Genomic DNA, 21,383 nt, shown 5'->3' with positions numbered 1-21,383 from the left:
CGGTTTTGCCTTCGCGAGAGGCACAACCCGTGCCTCTCGGAAAGGAAAAAACGCGTTTTTTTTCTATAACGTGATGCACGGTTTCTTCGTCCGGTTTTTTCTTTTGGTATTTTTTGTGAAAAAAAATCGTCAAAACCTATTAAAATGGGATCTAGTTTTGAAGATCTCGACGCGAGAAAGTCAACGGTGAAAACGGTTCGAAATTTGAACGCACGGTTTAGGAGATAAAACGTTTTAAAATACGGATGTATGAAAAAAGGAAAAACTCCCAGGTTACGACAAATGACACGCATGCAATGCATCATTTATCGCTGTGAAGGTGAAAGTAATCGTTGGAAGGTATACTCGTTGTGGAGCCAATCAGAGCTCACTGATGGAAAGGATCGGTCCGACAGGCATTGTTGAGCCAATCAGAGCTCCCAGGTTGAACTGTTCACTAGGAAAGGATCGGTCCGACAAGTGTTGTTGGGCCATGCGCGCCCGTCGGAAATGTTGGGCCAGTCGACCGGCACCTATTGCACCTGTATAGAAGGGCATCTGCACCTATTGCACAAGATTCCTCGAAAAAAAAATTGCACAATCTTTGCCTACAAAAACCTATTGCGCAATCTTGCATGGCACAATGGAGCCGATGACATACTCCCTCAGATAACGAAAACCAAAGAGTATTACATAAAGAGTATTGATCCCTCGGATATAAGAAAAACGAACTGGCCAATAGCCCAATATGGTATCAACTCTTTCTACTCCAGTACAAGTTGCATTTCCCAATCCTTGATTGGCATACAAGTCTGCAAGAAAAATAGAAAACGAGGGAGCTCATTGCAAGATAGTCGATCGGCCAATCATCTCCCCTCCTCGACATACATTGTTATATACGTATCACCAAGATGGAAGGTGCCTCCGAAGGGGATGTCGATCAATCGACGCAGGCAACTCTATTTGAAGTCAGAAGCCCTCAAATGTTCTCGCTGGATACCGATGGTCTAAAATGCTGATATGGTGTCATTACTTACACCAACAAAATGCATACTGATCCACTCACCCTTGCGCATCAGCATCCATGCTGGACTTGTCGGTGTCGCTACCTGTAGGTGTATGAACCGATTTTTTACTGGATTTGCGAGCTCGCCGGGGAGGCCTGCTGGTTCCAGGGCTTTTGGGTTCGCCCTTGCGCTTCCCTCCAAGGAGCCCCAAGGCAAGTGCTTCCAGAGCTTTTGCTGTGGGAGGCCTGTTTCTCGTTCCGTGCCTCCGAGAATCCGCCTGCGGAGCCACATCAGGTTGTGAACTAGCAGGTTGTATCATAGCTATGGGCCGTTCTGCTACCTCTGGATCACGGACCTGATCGCTGCTGGAAATGGAGGGAGCTTCCTCAGCCATCATGCAATCATCGTCGTCTGATAAAGTGACACACACAATTGCACCTGTCATGCTATCAAGTGGTGTCTCCTGTTTAACCTGACCAACCGAACTACTAGCTCGAGCCCCTTTCGCAAATTTTGTCTCACCCATGGTGATCTTTGAATGAACTTCAGTCAGAGCATCGACCTTGCGCTCAAATGACTTGTCCTCATATAACTTCTTCACTTTCATCTTCTCACTCAACCTGTAATTGGCAAGAGTGTTTGATGCACCTCTTATCTGCTCACGTGGCTTCTCTGTGGAACATCTTGCAACCGTTTTGACCTCAGAATTACCAGAAACATCACCGACGGTTGGTTTTGATGAGGTTGACAGTGGCTTGATTTTCTCTTTGATGTGAGAATTACCAGAAACATCACCGACAGTTGGTTTTGATGAGGTTGACAGTGGCTTGATTTTCTCTTTGATCTGAGAATTACCAGAAACATCACCGACAGTTGGTTTTGATGAGGTTGACAGTGGCTTCATTTTCTCTTTGATCTGAGAATTACCAGAAACATCACCGACAGTTGGTTTTGATGAGGTTGACAGTGGCTTGATTTTCTCTTTGATCTGAGGATTACCAGAAACATCACCGATATTTGGTTTTGATGAGGTTGACAGTGGCTTGATTTTCTCTTTCGCTGAACCAACTCCTTTGGAGAAAGGAAAGCTGCGCCGACTGGTCTGGTCATTGTTACAGCTAGATAATTTTCTGCGCTTTGACACTGGGGATAAATACTTGCGCCTTTCAGTTTTCGTTTTGGGCTCAAATAAGCATGTCAAATCAATTTTGTTACCACTGCCATTAGAAGAGTGGCCATTGACCGGAAAATCTGAGCATGATGCAGTCACCATGTTTTGCAATGAATCAACTTGGGTTTCTTTGTTTACATTGCGCACTGAAAAGATTTCAGTGTCGTTAACATCAGCTGTGTCTTGTCCACGATATTCCTGGTCATCTGAAAATTGACCATCTGCATCTGACTCCTCCGATGAACTGACAGTCACAACCTTGCGCGATTGACGTGAAGGGACAGGACGAACTTTCGCATCAGCAGGTAGTCTCCTCAGCTCCCTGACTCTGAAGGGCTCTTGTCCTTGTACCAAGGTAGTATCAATAATTGTGAACCTTGGAAGCTCCTGATTACCATCCAAAGGGTCATCTTGGTTAAGTTGCATGTCTGTGTCATAGCCATTTTGCTCAGCAGTGACATTATTGTCTAATCCACCAACTTCTAGGTCAAGAAGGATGGGATCCGCTGCCACTCGTTTAAGGACATCGCTGACAGAATCAAAATAATGAGTACCTTTAGTGAGTTTACTTCTTGAGAATTTCTTTATACCTGGTACAAGAAACACAAGGGAATTCTTAGTTGTGCTGACATCTTTTGGCTGTTCTGAATGCCAACCTCTTGCAAGCAATCGCGGCCAGACAGCTTCCCAGAAAAGATCATTTGATCTTGTCTTGCTTCTTCTGAAATCGCCTGTTAAGAACTTAATTATATCTTCTGAAGCAAGCAATGAACAGTCTTTGCCTGTAGGCATGTCAGGATGAATTGAAAGAACTTGGTTTGGTTTAGATGGGTCCAGAATAAATCCAGTCAAATCACGTTTCTTTTTACCAATTCCAACAGCCTCCACAAGTGCTTCTGTTCCAACAGTGGATTTCAGAGCAAAGACAAAATCTTCTAAAGAAGTGTGTCCATCATTGAAAGATTTGAAAATCTGCAACATGTGAAAGCAATACGATTCATATGCCAAATAAGATCCTTTCCAAATTTTGGGACACCAAGCAAAATTCATCCATGAATTACTGAATAATATGTTGAAATATTTAATAACATTAAGTCAGGAGGTTCTTCAATGAAATTAAACTAGGAAAAAAAGTGTAAGTTAAAAAAAAAAATCTGTCCTTGGATCATCACAAAATTTGACTCATGCTTATCCTAGGAGCAAATAGCTTAAACAATTCAGGTACTTTTCAACAAAAATTAGAACTCAAACAATCATGATAGCCAAATGCAGTGCACCTACAATGGATTTGGTTTTCATGTTTAAGGTTCATATTCATAACTGGAAAGTGGAAACTTATATAAATGCAGTAGAGTAGTTAGATCTACTTATATACAAGAGCAGTAGAGCACTATATGGAGAAAAATCAAGATCGGCAGTGTTATTCTGAACAGCACAATCGATTGTTTTAGTGAACAAGGTGTCATATAACATGAAAGTTTATTACGTGCAATAAAGCTGAATATGAAAGCTCGAACCAGATAGCATAATTTAGAAAACCAGATCACAAAGTCAGTTGAACTGGGCAAAGACAGAACGGGTGACTTCTATGGACTGGTTTCCATGCGTAAAGAATGACCATGTGCGTAGCACCAGCAAGAACTGTTCTATATTGACAAAGAGAAGCATGAAAAATGCAGCCAGCACAAATGACAAACTAATGTTCAAGAAGCAGCTGGCCTGACCACTCCAATTGGCATGCAGATACTTGTAGACACCGAGGCAGGAACAAGCGGCCTGACCACTCCAATTGGCATTCAGATACTTGTAGATACTGAGGCAGGAATAAGCAGCGCCTAGACTCTACACAGCAATGGCAAGGGTCCATCCGCGGCCACAGTCACTGACAACTTCGCAGACAGCAATATGTGGAGACGGCAGCACAGAAAATTGTGCACCAACGGTAAATTTAAGTCAGCGTTTGGCCCCGATGCCACGTAGAAAAATTAGGGGAATGATCATGTGCGTTCCCAGGGATACACTTCTTTATTCTGTTCCTTCACTGCAAGGGCTGTTTCTATTGTAGTCGTCCCCACAAAATCATGAGCACTTCATTTTAAGATATGTCAAATCGCCTCCAATAAGACACTCATTTGGTTCACCATGTTAAAAGATGTTTTTTTGGGAAAACGCAATGGACCTTTGCGTTTCATTTCATTGAAAAGAGAGATAGTTGTGAAATTACAGTCCTCCTAGGAGGTGGTTACACATATCGGATGGCCACTAGTGCACATCCCATGAGGCTGGCAGCACAACCCTAAGCCCTTTGGCACCAGCAGTGGCCCAAAGCCTGGCCTCGTCTTTGATCCTGCCCACGAGAGTGTGGACGGACGGCTGCGCGCGATCGAAAAGGCACTCGTTCTTATGCTTCCAAATCATCCAAGGTGTCAGGAGCGCAACGGATGCAAGTCCCTTGCGCATCAGCTGAGGGGTGTCCTGCCTAGAATGGTGTCACCAGTCGAGCAGGGAGCTTTTGTTGTCAGGCGGTCTGCAGGTCGCGCGCACCCACGCAAGGAGCTCATGCCAAACCTACCGCGAGAAGGGGCATGATAGCACGAGGTGGTGTTGCGTCTCCAGGGCGTGGTCGCACAAGGGGCAAGCCTTATGGTGCTGCATTCCATGCCGAGCGAGCCGATCCGCCGTCCAGCAGCGATCTAAGCTGGCGAGCCAATGGAAGAATTTCACATTGGGCGGCGCCCGGCTCTTCCAGATGAGCTTCCAGTCATCGGAGGCGATCGATCCGTGGAAGGATGCGTGGTAGGAAGATCTAGCCGTGTATGTGCCGGCCTCGTTCCACTTCCAAACCAACTTATCCGGCTCGATGGAGAGTGATACGCTCTCGAGGAGACGCCAAAGGAGCAAGTACTGCCCGATCTCGTGGACTCCCACGACGCCGTGGATGTCGTGCGCCCAAAGGTGGGCCTGTAAGCCCTCGGCCACCGTCCTGCTCTTTCTCCATCGCTTGGGGATGCAAGCGTGGAGCAGAGGCGCAATCTCGTAGACGGAGCGCCCATTGATCCACCGGTCCTCCCAGAATCTAGTGGTCTCGCCGTTCCCGATGATCGTGTGGGTGCTCGCGAAAAAGAAGGCGTGTTCCTCAGCAGAGAACTGGAGTTCGAGCCCAGACCATGCACGGCGTTCATCAGTTTTGCTGAACCATAGCCAACAAGTCCTCAGCGCCATGCCGGTGCGCTCCAAGTCGTGCACTCCGAGCCCACCAAGGCATTTTGGGCGCGCAACCTGACGCCAGCTAACGTGACAGTGACCACCGTTAGCCTCGGCACGGCCGGCCCAAAGGAACCCTCGCTGTATCCTCTCAAGCATCTTGAGAATCTTCTTTGGCGGCGCCAACACGAGTAGCTAGTGTAGCGGGATTGCACCGAGCACCGATTTCACCAAGGCAAGGCGGACCGCTTTATTCATGAGCCAGGCCTTCTATGTGAGCAAGCTCCCTACAACCTTGTCAACGAGAGGGAGCAGCTAAGTTGTGGCCGATCGCCTGATGGTGAGCGGGATGCCCAGGTATGTGATGGGGAGGCAAACAATTGGGCAGCCCAAGCTCTCAACGATGGGCCCCGTGGTGTCGTCGTCGCATCTGATGAGCGTACCAGTGCTCTCGGCGAAATTGACGCGTAGCCCAGATGCCCGACGAAATTAGCAACAAGATTGCCCTCACGGCCTCGATGTCGTCCGGCAGAGGATGGCAGAATAGGACCACGTCATCCGCATACAGTGAGATGGGGGGATCGACCTTGTGGGGTGCAGTTGTCGGATGACGACGAGCTCGGTGGCGCGCTTGAACAGGCGGCTGAGGGTGTCGACGGCGAGGACGAACAGCTGCGGCGACATGGAATCACCCTGGCGCAGGCCCTGGCGATGCCAAATAGGGGGGCCAGGGCTTCCATTCAGCAGCACCTTGGTGCTGGCCGAGGATAGCAGGATTGCCAACCACTCTAGAAATCTGTTCCCGAAGGCATAGTGCCTCAGCACCTCGAAGAGGAAGGGCCAGGACAGCGAGTCAATAGCCCGCACGAGGTCGAGCTTTAATAAGACGCGCAGCACGCCCAGCTGGTGCAGCAAGCGAGCAGATTGGCGGACTAGCACAAAATTGTCATGCAGGCTTCGCCCCTGGATGAACGCATTCTGGTTGTTGCTGACGAGGGCGTCGAGCCGTGGCACGAGACGGAGCGAGAGCACCTTGGCGAAAATCTTGGCAACAAGGTGTATGAGGCTGATCGGCCGATGATCGCGCAGGCATCCCGCGTCTGTGCGCTTGGGAAGCAGCAAGAGCAACGCTTTAAAAGATGTTACGTCCCATACTATAATATTCAACAGTGAACCTCAACTGGACTTAGTACACACCATTCCTTTTAACCATTCATGATAAGTTACAAAGAAAAACTGAGAGAAAAGATCTTGCCACATAAACACATTTAATTCTAGTAATATACACAAAAATAGTATTGAAAGTGCGATCAGACTAACAGAGCCTCAGCTGATCATGGGGATAGTTTCATGCTGAGTCATTTCATAATTATCAGTTAACCAACTACAACAAGCAAAGGCAGACAAGATCATTTTTTCTTGTTATACAGGCTAAGTTGCAACGTACCTCCACCAACGAATCATGAGCTTCGTTGAGTATTACAGATTTAAGTCGAGAAATAATCTCCTGCTGCCGCCAACTTGTAAAAATGCGTTCCCCGAGAATGCATCTCCTAGTTCGTGCTTTTCTGCAATCCGACCATCTTCTATACGCATCTCTTTTGTAGAACTTTCCATAGTAGTAGGAAAGCACATCCCCAATAGTCTTGTTACCAACGAACCTGCTCAACAGACTTAGATTTTTGCCGAAAATGTAGAGCCCGAGCAGAAAACATTCTGCCTCAATACCACTCCAAAGGGAAGTGGATGCACACGGCAGCGGAGTAAATTGATCAATTTCCCCTTGCTGCATCATTGGATTACTAGTAAAATTGAGGCCTTCTTGAGTAGAACATGGGTTCAAGTTTCCGTCATCTGCTCGTTCACTGCCAGATTCTAAATGATCTACGGGCACCATGGGATGTGGATCCTGATATGTTGAACCACGGTCACTCGTATCATTGCTGGTTGGACAAACTGAGGTTACAGGACTATCCTCATCTTGGCTGATGGATCTTGCTTCGATTTCTGAAGAATGATGCCTTTCAAATTCTTCCTCCTTACGGACTTTACTTGGTTTCCATGTAACTGGTATAGCTAACCCAACCGTAACAGGGTAATCAAAACCAGGTAGCACGCTTCCAAGCGAGCTGGTCATGAGCTGCTGACGCTCATCCTCTGTGCACAGATTCGGGATTTCTGCCTGGTGCTCACTTCCAATGCATGGACATACAGGTGTGTCGTCATATATAACATCTGAAGCAAGGGAAACTTCCAGAGACGGTTGGTGTTCACCACTGTCTTCGAGTTCAAGTGAATCCATCTACCAAAATCAGAACAAAAGGTAATTCATTTAGATCACATATTTAAATTGGTAAATAAGATGCATATCACCGACATTAGTAACTAAGTTGGCATTTTTCGGAAGAACCATAAGGGTGCACCGTTAACACAGCTCTTTGAGGACTTTGGCGAGAGAAAACAGATATTAGAAACAGTTGAACACATACAAAATTCAGGCCTGGGTACCATCTGTTAGAATCCTTGTATACCTACAATAATATTAGGATGCATCACCCCTGTACCTTCTGATATAAACCGTGTGCAAAACGAAAGTAGCAAACATTCCTAGGTAGAAACTTAACGCGTGTTCTAACGGCATGCAAGTTTAGCACAAGCGCAACGCATGTCAAAGTTCCACATTAACCCCAGAAGCAACCCACGGTCATGTAAAGAATCCCTCTATCACAAGACCGAGGGTAAATTGGGGGGTTAACTTTGCACCAAGCATTTGCAAAAGGCTTGTTGTTCATGGCACAGTTTCCATGCCAGCAATGACACTAATTGTAGAGATCAAATGCAACCTCAACGAGGAGAAGGAGGACTAACTTCCAAGCTTCGGAAAGGCCGACGACAGGGTGACGAAACAATGCTGACCAAGCAATTACCACTAACCACCCCACCAACAACGACAGTAACGCTCGCTACGATGGCACGAACAAGCAAGGGTCGGGTCGGGTCGGGTCGGGACGCAAACCTTGCAGTTGCCGGATGACGCGGCGGCGGAAGGGCGGACGGAGGGGGACGGCGACGGCGGGGGGTGGCGGCAGCAGGAGGAGGAGACCCCGCGAGGGATCTGCCGCTGGCGGTTGCGCTCACACGGAGGACGCTGCCGCTCGCGACGTGGGGGCAGGCGCGCGGGAGAGGACAGACGGGCGCGTCGCCGACGCCGGCTGCCGCTGCGGAAAGGAGACGAGGGGGGGTATACGTGCGGTGGAGCGGAGCCGAGCGCCGGCGCTGGTGGTGGTCGCTGCTGCAGAGACGAGACGAGACGAGACGAGAAGGGGATCGCCAGCCAAATCGACTACCGAGGAGGCAGTCCGTCCGTCGCGCGTGGCCGCCGAGTCCCGCTCGGTCTGTTCGGCGCAGCCCAACAGCCGGGGCCGGATCTCACGGGCCTCCTTCTGCCTAGAGATAAGTTGGAGATTAAATACGGGACCTCCTATGCGCCGCTCGTTGCGGCCCACTGCTGAGCTGACGCACAGGGGGCCGTCCTACTGGGCCGGCCCAGATTTACTTTTATTTTATTCCGTTTCTTCTTTTCTTTTTCGTTTTTTTTTCCTTTTTTCTTTCTTTTTTCCTTTTCTTTCCTAATTTGAAGCAAAACATTTTTAGGATTTTGAAAAAAAAATCGAATTTTCGGAAATTCCTGAACATATTTTTAAAATTTCGGAACATTTTTTCAAATTCAGCAACATTTTCAAATTACGGGAAAAAAATTTAAATTTCGGAACATATTTTGAATTCCGCAACACTTTTTCAAAATCTGAAACTTTTTTTCCAAATTAGGAACATTTTTTAAATTCCAGAATATTTTTTGAATATCCAGAACAGTTTTTCAAATTCCGAAACATTACTCCAATTCCGGAACATTTTTTTAGATTGCGTATTATTTTCAAATTTAGGAAAAAATCAAATGTTAAACATTTTTAAATTCCAGAACATTTTTTCAAATTGCGAAACATTTTTTCAAATTCCAAAATATTTTTTCAAATTCCAAAACATATTTAAACAGAAACCAGAAAAAAGAAAAAAAATTGGTTGAGAGAACCTTGTAGAAGTTTGTCAAAAACGGTTGAAACCTCTAGAAGGTTTCCAAGACCGGACACGGCAGCCCCGCTACATGGGCCAGCCCGATCCCCCGCCCGCTCTGTGCGAAGCCTCGACACCGCTTGGCACAGAGCAGCAAATAGGGTTTTTCATTAAATACAGTACTAGTCTACAAAGGACCATGACTTTACTCAAAAAAAAAAGAGGAGCATATCTCAAAGAAAAAAACGAAGGAGAAGATCCAACTAATCTCGGCCATCAGTGAATGTCAATCCAACGGTCAAGATTGCCTCAATGGCAAGCGCTCAACATGTTTAATGCTCAATAAATATTATACAAATAGCAATATCATGGATAATCACATGATTATAGCACAATTAACATTGCATGTAACATCAATGTGCAATTAATATTCTACCAAATATCCCTACAAAAATATATTCTACCAAATATTACACGTACACATTTATCAATTATAAAATATCTCAATTCCTAACTAAAAGAAAAGAGATGTTAGTTGATAGTTATGATAGAAAATTTCTACCCGGCATGAGCCGCCAGATTTCACGTTTCTAGCGATTGAATGACGCCTCTGATATAACAACACATGTCTTGTTACAGAAAGTTTTAAAACACAAGTCTCATTGCAGTAAGTTTTATTTTTGTTCTTCTTTAAATAAAACATGTGTAGCTCTCAGCTCTATACGTCCCTATTGCAATAAGCGTCTTGTTGCAATTGCAGCAGGGCCTCTATTGCAAAGCATCATTGCTCGTCCCTAACCTTCTCGGGTGTGTGACGTGTGGGAGGGGGGCAATGCCTCTCCGTGACAGCCCGATGTCGACGTTTTAGAAGATTCCCCTCTCTTTTCGTTTTCGTCGTGTGGCTTATTTTATTTGTCGTGTCATCATCGCATCCTCCGCATCATCTGCATTGCATCGGCATCTCCGTTGCCGTCAGTTTTCAAAACTTGCATCCGTTATTAGTTGCCGCTTCTCTTCGCGTTCGTCATTGTTCGTTCCGAGCCTGACCACACACGCACGCGCCCGCGGCACCGTCGAAACCCTGTTTTTAAAGTATGCGTAAAACTTTCTCTAACCGGGTTGAGATTTGACGTGCGGTCTTATTTTAATATAGCCAGGCCGCCTGTCGAATTTCGTCGCGATCGGAGTCCGTCTGGTACCCGAGCGATCGACCGTAGCAGCACCGTATTCGGGCTACCGTCGGACGTCTGTCGGTGTTTTAAAATTCGTGTCGCGCCACCCGTTATCCCTCTCGTCTCCGGATATCCTCTCTACACGGCCGTGTACCCGTTCCCGCGTGCGGAATTGTTCGAATCCGACCCCGCGGTTGGATCCGCAACGCGATTCCGGCTAGCCCTAGCCCCCCGTTTGTCTATATATAGTCCCCTATGCATTTTTAGGCAGCCAACCCCCCTCTGCCTCGGGATCCGCACGCCTACCCCCGAAACCCTAGCCGCCTCCCACCAGCTCCCTCCTCCCACCTCCAGCCGCCGGGCCCGTGAAGCCCATCCGAGGCCCACCCAAGCCCGCATCGCGCCGCCGCCGTTCTGCTCCCGCAACCTTCGCCCTCAGCTCCAGATCTGGAGTCCTCACCTCCTCTCATGGCAGCGCCATGCCCGAGGTTCTCCCGGCCACCTCCCCATGCTCCCTGCTCCAGCCCGGGTCGCGGAGCACTGCCCCTCGCCGGACTTCGTCCCACTGCGGTGCCCCATCGTCGGACCTCGCTGGCTCCCCCAACTACGCCGCCGCCAGCCGCCGCGAGCACCTCCCCGTGCCGCCGCCGCAACCCCCAAACTGCGTCGGATCCGGCTCGCCATGGCCGACTTCGCCGCCTCCCGGGGGCCCTTCGCGTCGTGGCCGTCCTCGCCGGGGATCCCCGCGGACGCCGCGTGAGTCCTCCCGCCACCGGCTCCTATCGGGAGGAGCACGACCCCGTGGCCAGCACCACCTGCTGCCTCGGCTGGGCCCCGAGCCAGCCCAGGCCAGGTGCCCCCGCAGTGGCCCAGCTGGGTCCAGCTCCCCCGGCCCACCTCGCCGCCCCAGCTGCAGCCGGCCTGACTCTCCATCGACTTGGGCCTCGGCCCGCGATGGTAAGCCCCGCCCCAGCACCTTTTAGATATGTTGCGACACAGTTCGGCCCATTAGATAAATTAGGAGGTTTTAGGAATTAAGTAATTCCAGAAAAATAACCGTAGGTTTAAACGCGCGTATCTTTTATTCCGTAAGTCGGATCGAGGTGATCTTTATATGGTTTTGGCGTAGATTTTCCCCGTAGAATCCGATTATCCAACTTGCACATTTGTTTGACGTCGTTTAGCATGCTGTTTGCCTAGATAAGCGTGTTGTCCTAATAGGTTTTGACTCGTATTTATTTTTTGTGCAAGACCGGGTTGCCCGTATGCCTTAGTTTAAATGCCCGTGTTTTAGGAACCATAATTCCATGTATTTTAGAGCGGTCGTAGGTATTTTTGCATGTATGGTTTGCCGGTAGTTTATTTTCCCGTATATAGGTGATTATCTCGCATTAATGTGTGGCATTATTTTGTGTTGCAACCCCACATATTTTATATGTTTTCGGGGTAGAAAAATCCATGTGATTTTTCTGTGCAATTAGTTTTAGCTTTTGAGGAAGTTAGTTCGTGCGATATTTTTGCCGTGATGCCCTTTTGTTTAATTCGTAGGTTTTATTCCGTGCTTCGTTTGACGGAGTTGTCAACTAGAAAGTTGTTCTTGGGTGTTTAGACTAGCCCCTGGTATTTTTGGTTGCAATAGAAATGCATGTTTAGGTGTGGTTTGATTCCTCTCAAGTTGCTAGAAATAGTGCTCTTTTGGACGTGCTGAAATATTTCTAAGTCTGGAATCTGTTATTATTTTGTTGCTGTCTTGTCTTGCTTCTACCTTTTGATCTGTAGCTCTTTTGAGGTTGGTCCATTGGAGTAAGTTGTAGCCCTTGTGTTTCGCTAGCATGATGTGAAGTTTCATGCCATTTGGAGTCCTGTAGCTATAGTTTTTGCTGCTGTCAATATTGCTTCAGATCGAAAACTGCACTTTCATGAGGTGTAATTTTCACTAAGTCTGAAATAGTGTGTGGGAAGCCATTTTTGTGACCTCTTTCCCTAGTGTTCCTTACTGCCATGCTAGTTGTTGTTAGTTGTTCGTAGTGGTGCTTCTTGCCCTCTTCTGTGCCATGCCTTGCTTGAGCATATCGGAGTTGTGTAGCCGTAGTTGTGGGGCGTCGAAAATGCTATGTGGATAATTTTGGCAGATTGTAGTCATTTCTTGTTTTGCTCGTAGTTGTTGAACCGTAGCTCCGATTTGATCGTGTCCTACATGAAACTTGCTTAGAATCTCGTGGAGTTTCATTTTCTCTTGCTGGTTGTATGTTTTGAAGTGCTCGTGACCGTCGTTGCACCCATATTGCATTCATGCCATCATATCTTGCGATGCTTGTATCTTTTGAACCGTAGCTCCGTTGGAGATGTTCTTTATGTGTAGATTGCTTGCCTTGACGCGTAGAATCACGTGAACCTATTTGTTTTGCTGTTTAACAACTAATTAAATGTGTTAGTTCAGATCTGGACAGAATTGTAAATTAACATGTGAGGTCGTTTCGGACGTGCTATATGACATTTCCGACCTCATTTAAAATACCTAGATAGGTAGTTTATTTACGCTTCACCTCTTGTCATGTTTAACCACATTTAATATTGCCGTGTATTTAATCGGGATAGAACTAAATAATTAACATGGGGTTTCGTCAGTATGCAACTCGTTGCATATTGAACTTCACTTAATGTGTAGTGTTTGATTGTCTGGATTGTCATGCCGTGTCTTGCATGTATTCAACTGCTCATGCATCATATGTGTTGTGTGTCGTGTGGTGTATATTGTGTGTTGATTTGTGTTTCCGGTTTGCTTCGTCTCGATAGAGTTCCGGAGCATGTCGGAATGTGAGGACCCGTTCAACTACGTTGGTTTGCCGACTTCACGGAGTTGTTCTTCTTCCAAGCGGGATCTCAGGCAAGATGATCATTTCCCCAGATACCATTACTATCATTGCCATGCTAGTTATTTTGATGCTATCGATTATGTCTCGTTGCCTACCACTTGTTAAATATCAGCCTCTCAACAATGCCATGTTAACCTTCAACCTGCTCGACCTAGCAAACCACTGATTGGCTATGTTACTGCTTGCTTAATCCCGTTGATAGCGTTGCTAGTTGCAGGTGCAGTTGCTTCCATGTGAAAACATGGGTCCCTTGTTATATCACCATATTAAATGCTATTTAATTTAATGCACCTATATACTTGGTAAAAGGTGGAAGGTTCGGCCTTTCTAGCCTGGTGTTTTGTTCCACCTTTGCCCCCTTAGTTTCGGCTACCGGTGTTATGTTCCATAAATGAGCGCTCCTAACACGATCGGGGTTGTTATGGGGACCCCCTTGATAATTCATTTTAGATTAAAGCTGGTCTGGCAAGGCCCAACTTTGGTACTACATTTGCCTAATAACCTAATAATAAAGCATAGGGACCCGCCGGCACCCGCGGACTAATTTAATCAACCCCCGGGTCAGTGCTCCTCATGAGTGTTGGTCCAAAACAGAGCAGCTTATTAACGCTACCCGAGGCAACTCGGCGTTTGGCGTGGTAACCATCGCTCAGCCGTCGTGTCCTGAGAACGAGGTACGCGACTCCTATCGGGATCGTCGACACATCAGGCGGCCTTGCTGGATTAGTTTTACCTTTGACGAGATATCTTGTGCATTGGGATTCCGGTGATGCTTTGGGTAATCTCAGAGTTGAGGTTTTCCACTAGGGAACCCGACGAGGTCGCGAGCTTCGTGATTGAGGATTTCTATGCGGCTTGTGGTAATTTGTGATGAACTTCAGGCCGGGCATAAAACCCGTTACCCGAAGCCTGAACCCGAATTACCCGAGCCCGAACCCGAATTGCCCGAACCCGAAAATCCCGAACACTAAATCAGGAAACAGATTTGGAAACCCGAATTTATTTAGAAAATCTCGGGTTACACCTTATGAAACCCGAACTGCCCGAATATCCCGAACAATGTCTGAGACACGCAAAGTCGCAAACGCGGAGCGGCGAAGGCCCAGCCAAAATTTTCACCGAGGCGGCCCAATGCCCCAATCCCTTACCCTGCTAGGTTTTCTCGCACCTAGCCCCACCCCCACTCGGCACTCGCGGCCACTCCCCACTCCGCCTGCCTCCGCGACGCACGCCAGCCGCCAGGAAAGACGCACGCGCAGGGCGAGGGCCAAGGCGACTCCGCGGCCGCGACTCCGCGACGGCGCGACGCCCATCTGATGCCGTCCAGGCCTGCAGGATCAAGCCGTGTCGCCTCCTCCTCATCTGCTGTCCGCGGCGGCTCTGCTCTTGCCATGTCGTACTGCCGTGGCGTAGATCCACCTTGCCGTGCAGCCCCTACATCAAACCCCACCGGCCTGGCGCCAGCAGTTGGTCGCTGACCGTGGCGACGCCGAAGTCAGGCTCAAGGCCACGAGTCCACGACGACCCTGTCCAAGTCGCTGACCCTGTGCTGCAGTCCAAGTCCTGCACGGATCCTCCTCCTTGTCTGGTCATCTGGTGCCCTGCCTGAGTGCTGAGTTGCTGACCGAGTGACCCTGCACGGCTCCTCCTCCGACTCTGAGTCTGCTGCACTAGTGCACTGTGTGCTGACCTGCCTGCTGCCAACCGAATGACAGATGAATCAACAACCAATGTAAATCTCTCATCCCTCTCCCTCCTTCCTGTTGTTTGTATATCATGAATCCAACCCAATGTTCTAGTCTAAAGTATAAATCAATATAAATCTTATTTATTCTAGTCTAAAGTATAAATCTTGCTTATTTGCGGTCTGTTTGACAATTTTTTTTGTCTACATGTCTTATAGATGACTGATCCCGTAGAAGTAGACAATTCAATTGTGCCCATGGATTACGAAAGAAACCAGCCATCACAGGAGTTCAATTCTGGTTCAGCTTCACAGCCAGAAACAGAGCAATCTGCGCATGTACATGAGCAAGGGCAAGGCAGTGAAAATGTGGTCATTGATGTGGACAAGGAACCCGAGAAAGAAAAAGGACAGGGAAGGAAAGAGATGAAACCAAGGTCAGAGTATTGGCAACACTTCATCAAGATCTTTGATGGCAAGGTGGTGAAAGCTGGAAAGTGCAAGTATTGCTCGCGTGTAATTAAGGCTGAGTCGAAGAAAGATGGTACAACGGCCTTGAAGAGGCACTTCAATGTGTGCAAGCGCAATCCTCACAAGTTCAATAAAGATCCAAGTCAAAATACTCTACAAGCAACTCAAGGGGAAGCCCCAACCACTTGGAAGTTTGATGCTGAAACTCTCAAGGAAGCATTTGCGGAGATGGTAATCGAAGATGAGCTACCCTTTGCTTTTGGTGAGAAGCCTGGCTTTAGGAAATTCATGTCCAAGGCATGCCCTCGTTTCAATCCGCCATCAAGAAGAACTTGCACTAGAGATGTTGTTCGTTGTTTCTTCAAAGAGAAAGCCAAGTTGAAGAAATTTTTGAAAGATTCTTGTCAAAGGGTTAGTCTTACAACTGATTGCTGGACATCTCAGCAGCTAGATGGGTACATGACTGTGACAGCTAGTTTTATTGATGAAAATTGGATTTTGCACAAGAAAGTCATCAATTTCTTTCTAGTCAAGGGGCACAAGGGTGATGATATTGGGAAGAACTTGCTGAAATGCATGGCTGAATGGGGTATGGAGAGAGTAATGACCGTAACAGTTGATAATGCTAGTGCAAATGATGATGGCATCGTGTTCTTGAGGAAGCAATTGAACAAAATATCTAGCAACATAGCAGAGGGCAAGTTTATGCACATGAGGTGTGCTGCACACATTCTCAACCTGATTGTGCAAGATGGTCTAAAGGAAGTTGACATCTCTGTCAAACGTGTGAGAGCTGCTGTGAGATATATTAGAAATGGTGGCACAGGAGTAGTCAAGTTTAAGGAAATTGTGGATGAAGAGAAGGTGGACAGCAAGGCATTTCTAAAGATTGATGTTCCAACAAGATGGAACTCCACTTATCTCATGCTTCAAGCTGCTAATGTTTTTGAAAAGGTGTTCATAAGGTTAGGTGAAGAAGACTTGACTTACAAGTATGATTTATCTGAGCTCAGTGATGGGTTTGGTTGCCCCGAAGAAACGGATTGGGAGAATTCAAAGAAGATGGAGGAATTTCTGGAGCATTTTTATGATATTACAAAGCGTGTGTCTTCTACTCTCAATGTCACTTCCACTACTTACTTTCATGAGATTGCGGAAATTCGTTTGTTGATTCAAACTTGGTTGGATAGTACAGATACTTTGCAAGTTGCTATGGGCCATAGGATGAAAGATAAATTTGACAAGTATTGGGGACATTGGCACGTCAACACAAAAGAGAGTATGGGTATGGCTAAGGGAAAAGGGAAGGATAAGGAGAAGGAGAACATTAACTTGCTGATTTTTGTTGCGGCTGTTCTTGATCCAAGATACAAATTATCTTTGTACACAAATGCAGTCATTGATGAAATATTTGGACAGAAAAATGGACAGCTTGTTTGGGCAGCACTTAAGTCTTGTGTTAATGATCTATTTGAAGAATACAGCAAGATGTATGCTCCGGTTGAAGGAACTGCCGATGTGGATGATAGAACCGTAGCAAAGGGAGGTAGAGGAGGCATGTTGAAGGATGTCATTGCCAAGAAGCTGAAGATGAACAATGGTGCAAGCACCAATGTCAAATCTGAACTTGAGAAATACCTTGCTGAAGATACCGAAGATGGAGACACAAAGCTCGATATTCTTGGTTGGTGGAAGCTCAACGCTCTTCGATTTCCTGTCTTGGGTCACTTGGCACGTGATGTGCTTGCTATACCCATCACATCGGTAGCTTCGGAGTCGGCTTTTAGCACAAGTGGACGCATATTAGATGACTTTCGCACCTCACTCACTCCGTTCATGTTGGAAGCTCTCGTGTGTGCTCAAGATTGGCTAAAGAGGGGTACTCCTATTGACATCCAAGAGAATATGGAGGAATTAGCCATTATGGAGAAAGGTAAAATATTCCCTTGTTCTTTTTGTGTTTGTGTTATATTGTTCCATACAACCACTTTAGCATACTTGTTCATTTTATTTATCGTGCCATTCATATAGAGTTAATTGAGGAATTTGGTGGGCTGCACAAGGCCAAAGGAAAAGGTGATAAAAGCAAGGCAACAACTTCCAAATCTGGTGTAAGCATGTCCATATCCAAACCTTGAAGGTGATAAAACCATGTCTATATTACAAATAGCATGTTAATATATGTTCTGCCCTCTCTTTGTTGATACGAACAACTACTATGTCTACTTATGTAGCTATGTGTGGCTGTTTGTAGGTTCCAATCCATGCCAAAGCAATTCTAAGATGACAAATGCAAGAGCAATTTCCTCATGTGGCATCTTGGAGCATTGGACAATGTTCAAGAGCAATTTCCTCATGTGGCAGCTTGGAGCTTGGAGCATTGGAATGGCTTTTGAAACTTCTGTTTATGCCTTTATGACCTATTGGAGTATTGGGCATTGGCATGTCTAATGTTTTGAAACTTCTGTGTGTGTTGCACTTGTTCAAGTTATGTGAACTTTAATATTTTGTAGAACTGCTACTGTTTTTATATCATGTTGAACTGTTGCTGTTTTTATGCTGAAATACAGTAGAAGTGCTGCCGAAATTTTGTATTTTTCTGTTTGCTTATTTTTTTTCTATAAAACTGCTGTCATTTGTTTCTATGTTGTGCTGTCTAAATAAGACACAGAAATGCTGCCGAAAATGTCCAGAATTGCTACAGAAATGATGTCCAATTTTTCAGAGTTTGCTGTCATTTTTGTCACACATGTGTGTTTCGGGCATTTCGGGAAAACCCGAACCCGAAATTGCGGGTACCCGAACTGTCGGGTAGCATATTTTTTGGTTAAAATTCGGGAACTAGTTTACGAAACCCGAATTCCTTTTAACCCGAAAAACCCGACCCGAATTTTCGGGTAAACCCGAACGCCTGGCCTGAGATGAACTAGTTGGAGCACCCCTGCAGGGTTAAATCTTTCGGAAAGCCGTGCCCTCGGTTATGTTGCAACGTGGAAACTTTGTTTAACACTGGTTCTAGATAACTTGAAGTTAACTTAATTAAAATATGCCAACTGCGTGCGTAACCGTGACTGTCTCTTTCGTGAGTTCCTTCTCCGATCGAGGACATGGTGGGGTTATGTCTGACGTAGGTAGGTGTTCAGGATCATTCATTTGATCATCAGTAGTTCACGTCCGTTATGCGTAGATCTTCCCCCCTCTTATTTCTTGTACTCGTAAGTTAGCCACCAAATCTATGCTTAGCCGCTGCTGCAACCTCACCACTTAACCATTCCTCACCCATTAAGCTTTGCTAGTCTTGATACCTTTGGAAATGAGATTGCTGAGTCCCCGGTGGCTCACAGGTTATTACAACACTAGTTGCAGGTACATGTAAAGGTTACTTGACGAGAGCGCGTTGATTGTTCATTTGGAGTTGCTTCTTCTTCGTCTTCTTCATCGATCTAGGATGGGTTCCAGGCCGGCAGCCTGGGATAGCAAGGATGGACGTCGTTCTTCTTTTGTCGTTCGTTTTCGTCCGTAGTCGGACCCTGCTCTTACTCTTGATGATTATGTAATGTACTGTTGTGACTCTGATGTAGCTTGTGGCGAGTGTAAGCCAATTCTATATATATATCTCTTCTTTTCAGTACATGTATTTGTAACGATATCCATTCTTGCGACACGACGAGATGCGCTTCTATCCCTGACGAGGCCTTCGTGCCAAATTGAGGATAGGGTCGCATCTTGGGCGTGACACTCTTCCTACTTCCTCCCTCCATCTCTCCGGTCTCTCTCTTTCTCTCTCTTGCTACACGACATGCATGTTTTTTGTTCTCCATAATGATGATCTACTGCTACCAAGAGGACACCGAAGCTCGCTGCACCACCATGGCACACGACCATGGAAAGCTTGATTTGAAGGTTCTCCACCATGTTAAACCCCGAGGAGGCGTGTAACAAGGGGAACGAGCCTGGGCTTACCAAATACGACAATAATGGGGCTCCCTTGAGCCAACTTGGATTCCTCCGAGTAATTATAAGATTACTGATTTTACAGATTTCTATACTATGCATACACCATTTTACATGCTTCAAGCTCGGATATTTTTTTATTGCAAACACACAAATGATATGCTGCAACCATTGTGGAGGTCCACTTCAAATGTTTTTGTCTTCATGTTGTATTTTGTTTTCGTGTTTCAAATTTTTTTGTTAGAAGTTATGCTTCGGCTAGTGGGGTTTTGTTGCATATACAAATCAAGGTCCAAAACATTATATATCGGTTCTTATCAGTTTGCCACCGACATACGAGATATCGAGTATTGGTTGAAATATCGGGAGATGGGTAGTATTGAAGAAAAACATATCCGACTTCCTTTCATTATTCTTGTTCGATGCATGTCGTTTAGTAAAAAGACTTACAATGCTTCAAAACAGAAAATTTAGATTATCATTTTATTACTCATTAGTAAATAAACTAACTAAGAAAAAAAATCACAAAATACTTGATTGAAGATAAAAACCTTAAATTATATCTTTGTGGTTGCACATAACATTATACATGACTTTGACAATAGATTGAAGTTGTGATCAGATATCAGCCGTAGAGATCAATATTTCAGTCTATACCGGAAGATACGCCTGAAATGGTATGTTATATTTATAGGAACCCCATAACCACCGACCGTTCAGTCTGGGGACATCCTAGAACAAACCTTTTGTTCGGTAAAACAGCTCCCTCCCGACGAACATTTTTGTTGAATAGAAACAACCCTCCCTCCCGAACGACCTGCTCCCTCCCATCCAGTGGACCAGCCCACAAACACATATGCCTTCAAGAACTAAATAAAAAACAAAATAATTGCAATATTGTAGGCCCAAAAACTGTTTATGTCCCAATATATAGAGAAAACACAAAAAAGACCTGAAAATGTACTAGACCAAGAAAAAGACTCCCTAAAAAAATATAAGAAAAAATTTTGTTACAAATATGCTCTAGAGGCAATGATAAATAATTATTATTATATTTTCTGTTTAAAGATAATCATTTATTATCCATGCTATAATTATATTGAATGAAAATATAGATACATGTGTGGATACATAGACAAAACAATGTCCCTAGCAAGCCTCTAGTTGGCTAGCCAGTTGATCAATGTTAGTCGAGGTTTTCTGACTATATGCAAGCGTTGTCACTTGATAAATGGATCACATCATTAGGAGAATCATGTGATGGACTAAACCAAAACTATGAACGTAGCATATTGATCGTGTCGTTTTATTGCTATTATTTTCTGCATGTCAAATATTTGTTCCTGTGACCATGAGATCATATAACTCACTGACATAGGAGGAATACCTTGTGTGCATCAAACGTCGCAACGTAACTGGGTGACTATAAAGGTGCTCTACAGGTATCTCCGAAGGTGTCCGTTGAGTTAGTATGGATCAAGACTGTGATTTGTCACTCCGGGTGTGACTGAGAGGTATCTCGGGGCCCACTCGGTAATACAACATCACACACAAGCCTTGCAAGCAATGTGACTAAGTATAAGTCATGTGATCTTGTATTACGGAACGAGTAAAGAGACTTGCCGGTAACGAGATTGAAATAGGTATACGGATACCGACGATCAAATCTCGGGCAAGTAACATACCGAAGGACAAAATGAATGACATACGGGATTATATGAATCCTTGACACTGAGGTTCAACCGATAAGATCTTCGGAGAATATGTAGGATCCAATATGGGCATCCAGGTCCC

General features: G+C 45.8%; 1 protein-coding gene across 1 annotated transcript; it reads right to left on the bottom strand.

The window, feature by feature from the left end:
* Positions 1-668: 668 nt before the first annotated feature.
* Positions 669-8,707, bottom strand: LOC123409883. The gene is made up of 3 exons (XM_045102755.1): positions 8,378-8,707; positions 6,809-7,663; positions 669-3,129 (listed from the first exon to the last, which is right to left on the bottom strand). The coding sequence occupies exons 2-3, from the start codon at positions 7,661-7,663 to the stop codon at positions 1,042-1,044; spliced, it is 2,943 nt and encodes a 980-aa protein (XP_044958690.1). The 5' UTR covers positions 8,378-8,707; the 3' UTR covers positions 669-1,041.
* Positions 8,708-21,383: the final 12,676 nt, after the last annotated feature.

Source organism: Hordeum vulgare, chromosome 7H, assembly GCF_904849725.1.
Source record: "Hordeum vulgare subsp. vulgare chromosome 7H, MorexV3_pseudomolecules_assembly, whole genome shotgun sequence".
Lineage (NCBI taxonomy): Eukaryota > Viridiplantae > Streptophyta > Magnoliopsida > Poales > Poaceae > Hordeum > Hordeum vulgare.
Note: the sequence above shows the minus strand (reverse complement) of the source record. Positions and strands in the feature narration are given on the sequence as shown.

What these genes read in the sequence shown, in the direction of transcription:
- LOC123409883 (XM_045102755.1), bottom strand. Translation starts at nt 7,663, where the DNA reads ATGGATTCACTTGAACTCGAAGACAGTGGTGAACACCAACCGTCTCTG. An exon ending in CTCATGATTCGTTGGTGGAG is followed by an intron (nt 3,130 to 6,808) that starts GTACGTTGCAAC and finishes CACATGTTGCAG; the next exon opens with ATTTTCAAATCTTTCAATGA.